Source organism: Epinephelus lanceolatus, chromosome 10, assembly GCF_041903045.1.
Source record: "Epinephelus lanceolatus isolate andai-2023 chromosome 10, ASM4190304v1, whole genome shotgun sequence".
Taxonomy (NCBI): Eukaryota; Metazoa; Chordata; class Actinopteri; order Perciformes; family Serranidae; genus Epinephelus; species Epinephelus lanceolatus.
Window position 1 is genome coordinate 36,792,373 of NC_135743.1, and position 7,570 is coordinate 36,799,942.

The 7,570-nt window shown below is 42.0% G+C and overlaps 1 protein-coding gene across 1 annotated transcript; it reads right to left on the reverse strand.

The window, feature by feature from the left end:
* Positions 1-3,740: 3,740 nt before the first annotated feature.
* id4 (inhibitor of DNA binding 4) lies at positions 3,741-7,285 on the reverse strand. Its single transcript, XM_033641744.2, has 3 exons — positions 6,563-7,285; positions 5,943-6,008; positions 3,741-5,209 (listed from the first exon to the last, which is right to left on the reverse strand). The coding sequence occupies exons 1-2, from the start codon at positions 6,938-6,940 to the stop codon at positions 5,961-5,963; spliced, it is 426 nt and encodes a 141-aa protein (XP_033497635.1). The 5' UTR covers positions 6,941-7,285; the 3' UTR covers positions 3,741-5,209; positions 5,943-5,960.
* Positions 7,286-7,570: the final 285 nt, after the last annotated feature.

Consider the following 7,570-nt stretch of genomic DNA (forward strand, 5'->3'; position numbering starts at 1 on the left):
CACAAAGCTTTCTGCGAGTCTGTAACTCTTGTTTTCCAGTCTGAGCTATGCAGGTGAATTGCTGCATCTCACATTTTGTTTATGAGTAAACGGCTGTTGGTGGCAGGCATTTTAAGCTAATAGCTGCTTTAAATAGCTGCAATTAGTGAGAAGCATGAGATATTTAATCACTCTAGACCAATTAGTCTGTAATCAAGTAGTGTCCAAGAGCGAGCACGTTTTTGTCCTCCACTGTTCCTCTGCAAGCACCCGCCATATATTTCTCTGTGCGCCGGGAAGAGCAGTGATTAACACGCAGGGATATAGGCCCCCGTGGAACGCCGTAATGTGGAGTTAAATCAGGGAGAGAGGGAGGCGAGACACGACAGCCAAACCTGTTATTGCAGTTTAACATATGCGGAAGGTTAATTCAAGGCAGAGACGGTGGCGAGCATCCTCGTTTTATGTGTTTGTGTCACGGTGCGTTGTGCAAATTTGTGGAGTTAGGAGCTGGTGTGTTTCTTCTGTGTGGAGTAGTACCAGAAAAAAAATCATTTCATTAGTTCTTTCTCTTGGATACCATCAGTGATGCTAGTTTTACCTGGGAAGAGAGGATAAAAGAGTGGTTCATAATGAGCAAGCGAGATTTAATCAGAAAAAGTGAGTCTCAGAAATTGCTTAATCCCTCTTGTAATTTTGGTTTTATATTGTAATCTCCTGCGAGAAAGTCACTTTTAAGAAAAAAGGAGAACACTCCAATGCATGCACACAAATGAGAGCAATGCATGAATGCACACACACTCACACCTGTGCAAACAATGGGCTCCAATTGCAGCCTGGCCAGTCCCTTGTCTTGATGATAATGATACTGTGTTCATAATGACATTTCCGAGTGACTGGTCACAAGGCCAGTGCGTCCACTCCCTCAGCCTCAGCTCAAGGGTGGAAAACAGGTTGACCGATGTGGTTTGGGCCTCCTTATCAAACAGGATGCGATGCTTTCCCACGATCTGGAGCAAGGAGTACATACACAGGGAGAGGAAGGCTATAGGTAGGAACCTGAACACTTTTCCGGTTTGTGTAAAATTAAAAGAGGCAGAAAGAGCTCATGAAGCTTCCCACACGCTTTCCGTCCTGCTGCTGTGCTGCTGTCTCACTCCCAACAGGGATTATTTGGAAAATCCTGCAGTGCCAAAGCTGTAGAGATGCAGGATGGGGCACCACTGAGGTAATAGCAAGACAGTGGGAATTGTGAGTCAACATATGGCTGCAGCAAAGTATAATCGGAGCAGAGATGAATAATGTATCTGGGGATGGCAGCAGTTTGGGTGCTGACTAACAGAGAGAATTAGATCTTCACATCATGGAGCTGTAATAGAAGCGTCCTGTCCTGTGTCCATGCTGTATTACTGTAACAATGCAGCTGTGAGGGAAAACATATCTTCATGGGGCATCATTTAATAGGATAAAATGAGTGTGTAGATGTACTTTCAGCATGAGTGTAGGGCTGCTTGGCTGTATTAACGCTGTATGTCTTTGCCAGGAAATGTCGCATTTATTACATTCTATTTAAATACATTTCTCTATTAATGTTAAAAAATATTTTCTGTCAATAGACTGTAGAAGAGCAGCGGACAGCAACTAACACAGCAGGAATTTTAATTGGTTAAAATGATCACGAGATGAAAGAAAATTCGCATGTGTAAGGACTGTGTTAGATTTTAAGTGACTCACTGAAACCAAATCATTTCAGTAAAGCCAAGAAAATGCATGTGGCAAGTAAACCTTTAAATGGTGACTACAACAATGCGTCATCTTATCTTAATTTTTCAGTAAGTGTTATTTAAATCTTTCTAGTAATACCTTTGGTTGATATGTGATGAATTAAATTGCATTGTGGAAAAAAGTGGGTGAATTACCCTGTAAATACAAAGAAACATCAGCGGGGTTAAGTTAAAGCGTCTGCTTCATTTACTTCCTCCGTATCCCTGAAGTTATCTATAAAAAGTAGCATTTCCTGGATAAAATGAATCAGCCATGCTCTCATGAATGTGCAGTCATGGCTGCTGAATCCTGGCTTCAACTCTCAGGCCCATATTGTGTTCTCTCTAAGCAGAATATCTTTAATCATATCAGGAAGGTCTAACTGTCAAGCTGGCCACCTGTGCTTCAACACTTCTTTTTTTTTTTTTTTTACCTTTTGTCACTCACACACACACATTTCACATCACAAGGACAGTGCTTGTCAAGGGCAGCGAGGCCCAGCTCTCTCACTGTGGACTATAAACACACACAGGTGGCCTGCTTATCCTCAGATGGCCACGGTGGTGCAGAGTGCCTGAAAGGTGTCTGTAGCACCCACAGGGCGTCTCTGGCGCCGGCCTTGTCTGTGTCAAACGGGCGCTTTAACCCACATTCAGCAGGTTGATGTGGGGACAACTAAACAAGGGTCAGGGTGTCTACAAGAAAAACCGGCAGCTCTGTGAGAGGTCGGAAGAAAGGAAGGGTATTCACTGTAACTAAAAACAACAGTTATTTCTGACAGCTGTTGAGGTGGATGTCATTACAATAATGGTATTCAGGATAAATTTTCTTCATTATTGTGAGAAAAATTTGCATTTGAAAATCAGGAAAAAATTTGAAAAAGAATGTAGGGGCTGGAAGAAGATTGATTTTTGCATTTAAGAATTTGTTTATTTAGCTTTACAGCATCATGAATCATCATTTGAAATAACTCTTTTTTCAAATCTCTGGACATTTAAGAACATTTGATTCTATCTGAATGCTCCCATAAACCTCTATGAAAAGTGTGAGTATGATTTTCAGTTGTTTGCTCCAGCGATTATGCTGTCAGTAAGTATTTTTAATGTCATACTTCCTTACTGGACATTTTTTCTACATCCTTGTAAGGGAGCATGAGAACTTAACCCTGATCTCAACTCTCTGGCACTGCTAGTAATCTAGGAAGTGTTTACTGTTTATCTTTACGCATCATAAGTTGCTGCAGGTGAAGCTGTCAGCTAAATGCCAGATAGCCACAGGTAAAATTTAAAATTATGATTAACGCAAATGCTGTGATTTTTTCATTTTTCTCTTTCTACAGATATGTATTTATTAATCCACAGAAATAAAACCTTTTTGTGGCACATGCTTCTTACACTGTACTTGCTACAGAGGCCTGTTTAAGTCCTTCAGTGTCCACAAGATGAATAAAGGTAGGCAAATATGTAATTCCACAAATCCCTTGAACCATTGAGGTGTTTCTATTTTGCAATATCCTATAGCCGATATTTTTGTATTCTGTTTATAGAATTAAATTGTAACAAGAAGTATCCCTTAAATATCTTAATGTAGAATAAACTTTTTCATATAGAGACATCATTTACAGTTTGGTTTTGCAAGAATATGATACTGCTTTTGGCTTTAAAAAGGAATGACACCTGGTTCATAGTTTAACACAAATCTGACTTCCTGGCTGGCACATACACGTCTGCAGTCCTGCTGAAGCTATGGCAATGTGTGTGATGGAATTAATAGAAGCCCACAGAACAAAGAGCTTCATCTCTAAATCCTGTAAAACAGGTTTAAGGTATTATATGATATCTGCAAAATTTGAATATCCTAACCACCCTTTATTTTCCATGAAACGCACACACTGCATAATGTTTAGTTTCACCCTGCACCTCCCTCTTTTTACTCATTATTTCATATGACAGCATTAAAACAAGAGGCCCCCTGAGACAAAATTTGAGACGACACAATTCTTATTCCTGGAAACTTTAATTGTTTTGACAACTCCTCACAAGCCAGTGAAGGTCAAGTCCAACAGTGCAGCTGACAGTAATGTACAAGTGCCCTCTCACACTGGCAGGAGGGTGGTGAGGTAAATTCGGTGTTGAATGTCATGAAAAATAAAGGTTTTTTTTTTTACTCTTTACATTAACAATGGCTACTGACTCTCCAACAGGGAAATCATTTAATATCTACTTAAAGACACTGCCTGTCTGAATACATTTGGTTGTTGTCCAAAAGGAGTCTGTTAATGTTCACATATTCATCAATTCATAACCAAAGTTGAATGATTTCATGGTGTAGATTATTAACTTCTCAAGGAGAATCTCTGACTGCACAAAAAATGACAGAGACATTGTTTTGCAGTTATTTTCTTCAGGGGTATTGTAAACACTGTCAGAAGTGCTGTAACTCTCCATTTAATTTTTAACAAGAGTGCAATGTAACAGAATCAAATCAGGCCTTTCTTTTTTCTTAGAAAAAAAAAAGATCAAACAGCAGAATGACCCATTGCTCCAAGCGGGTCAAAGTTGTCATAGTTAATGAGTACAAAACAATTCAAGAGAAAGCAGAGCAGGGCAAATAATAAAAGAACTTGTGTTGAACTCCACCACGTATCTACACAGGGAGGGCTGCTTCAGTGCACATTCAATATCTCTGCAATGAGCCTGACATGCTACATATTTAACTATTCCAAAAACACTGCAAAGAGTTAACTGATATCATCATGTGAGGACATTATTGGCAGAGCATAACCACGTTCATTCACTAAAGACTTAAAAGTTGAAACACAATATTTACATAACAACAAAAAAAGGTTTTAATAAAAATATCTTATAATTACAATAGTCTATTTTAAGCATATAAGTCTTCCTTTCACATACTTTTTATAGAACATTTGTGTCTCTATATGTACATTCTTAATTGTCTCGAATCAGAATTGTTCTTCTTTACAATATCAAACATTTTATAATTCCAGGGATGACATCCCTGTTCAACACAAATCATCTATTTTAAACAATAGATGTCCCAAAACATGTACAATGATTTTTCGCAGTTTAGTAAAGCTTTAAACTGGAGTCATTTTAAGTTATTCTTTGAGCACAATTCACAAACAGTTTTCATAGCTGTTGACAGACGGGTTTTCCGACAAAAACTTCTCAGCGTGGGGATTCCATATTTTCTCTCTAATTGGAAAAATTTCGAGTGACAAGCGGTAAAGTTGGAGCAACTTAAACAGGAGAAAGGAGAGGGAAGATGTCTACATACTGACTCCTTGTTCAATGGGAGAAAAAAAAAGCTGATATGAATAGTGATTTTATTTGGGTTGAATTCTTCCCAGCAGTTTTGAAATCCCCTTGTGATTGTGCCTCCAGTTGGGTGTGAGTCCCTGGCGAAGCTTTGCTGGCTTTGGAGCGGCTCTGTGCAGCCTACACACCTGTGGAGGGGATGAATAGCAGTAGGGGGGGTGAGCTGCAGAGCTCCAGACTGACTGGCGCCACCGACAAAACAGAGACCATGCTTGATCAACAACCCAAAACAAACCAGGTCAAACAACAACCACACAGCTCCTCAGGCTGTTGTGCAAGGCTGACGAGAGGCAGCTGAGATAGACTGAGAGTGTCTTACTGTAACACACACCAGGTACATGTTTTTATCCAGGTGTGTTTAGATTCAATGTCGTAAATCTACCATTAAAGCCAAGGCAGCAGCTTGAATGGAGCTGAGGGACAGGCAGAGGGTGAATGAGAGAGAGCGAGGAAGGAGTGTGTGTGTGTGTGTGTGTGTGTGTGTGTGTGTGTGTGTGTGTGTGTGTAAGAATGAAAGAGAGGGCAAGCTGAGGTTTTAACCCTCTCTTCTTCCCAGATTGCTACACCAGTGACAGTTATTGCGCAAAGCACAGCTGCCTCTGAGGTTGGTGCCAATTTCATGTTCCTCAATTATTATTTTCTCTGACATGTACTGGCCTCCCCAGAGCGATCTAGAGATGTACAATTTACACCACATATAGGCTACAATAATCAAGTTAATGGGGATACTTAAATGACCACCACTGAAGGGGGTTTCTCCTGGCCACATGTGTATCCATGATTAAAATAACAGCAATTAAACTTCTGATTGTTCAAAAAAAAAAAAAAAAAAAAGACAAATGTTATTTCAAGTCAACTTACCAATGCAGTGCTTATTATTCAGCGGCATAAAATAGAGTCCTCCGGCTTTTTGACTATTGACGTCCTCTACAAAAAAGAAGAAGAAGAAAAAGAAACATGTAAAACGATTTGGCTCCCATGGATAAGACCAAATAAAGGCAAGGCCTAAAGCACTGCAAAATAAATGATATACAGCAGAGCAGCAGAAAATTAGCCGGCTATATCTCCCATAATAAATTCTCTTATAGCCTATTGAATAACAAATTGCCCTTATTGTGCGCAGTGGAGTGGGCTGCAGGCTGAGGTACTTCACCAATCCTGGGATAAGGTGGGCCTCTGACACACACTGTCATTATCATGCAAATCATAAAGCCCCGCAATCAAGTGCGCAATCTAACCCACGCCGAATGCGTTTTTACGCATGATTTTTCAAGGCTGTGATGTGAGGTGTGTAGCATTTTGTTTTCTGTCTTTTTTCCCAAACATTGAAAGGACAATGACACATAACGGGCATGACGCGCTTTGTCTGAGTCTGACTGGCGGACGGCAGTCTGGCACAGGGAGGTACAGTAAACCGAGGTCCCCGATAAGTCCCGTTGGAAACGAGGAACGGAGAGTCGCCTCCGCTGATTAAAGCTTACCTGGTGGTGGTCAATGTTGAGCACCGTCAGCGGTGTCCGGCTGGGATTGGAGGCGGGGGGAGGGCAGGTCCCGGTCCGCTGTGGCTGTTGTTTATGGAGAGAAGGGTGCGTCTCCAGGGCCAGCTGCAGGTCCAGGATGTAGTCTATGACATGCTGGAGGATCTCCACTTTGCTGACTTTCTTATCCTGTGGAATGGTGGGCACCAGGCGCTTCAGCCGGCTGTAGCAGTCGTTCATGTCGTACTGCAGGCAGAACAGGTCCTCCTCTTCCATCCTGCACCGGGCGATGTTGAGGCTCTGCTTCGACAGATAGTGCAGGGAGAGCTGGCTGCTGCTGGAGGAGGAGTCCTGGGGGTGGACTGGAGTAACAGCCTTCATCTTAGATAAGCAACGGCTCAGAGACAGAGGCAACGAAAAAATAATCAAATAATTACGTTACTGGTAGCAGGAGGTATTTGAGATTAGACCGCGGCGCTGTAAACACGATAGAAGCTACTCTAATACAGCCGCAAATTAGAGAGAGAATAAAATAAACCAAAAGGCGAAATTCTAGTCTGTCAACACATCCCGTGGAGCCTCACAGTTCCTCTGACTTCAGCAGGCTCGGTGTGAAAGGAATGAATAGATTTCCTACATTTATAGAGGAGAGGGGAGGCGCCAAGCCAACCGGCTGACAGATCAGGGAGAGAAGCTGGTCAATCACCGGCAGCCCGCTGCCCACCGACCCAACAACGGAGCCGAGAAAAAGGCGTGTCTCATTCTGTGTGCGCTGCGGTGGGCTGCCTGTTGGTAGGAGAGGTGTGTGTGTGTGTGTGTGTGTGTGTGTGTGTGTGTAAGAGAGAGAGAGAGGGAGCGAAAGGCGATTTAAAACAGTCAACGGCGCATTACGGTCGCGGTTCAAAGAAAAAAGTGTCAAGTAGCCTACCTTTACGTCCAGCCGTACAAGGGGCCTCTCGTGGAGATTTTCTGGTTGATCCCGCCAGAGGCGATGATATATTTGCACAATTC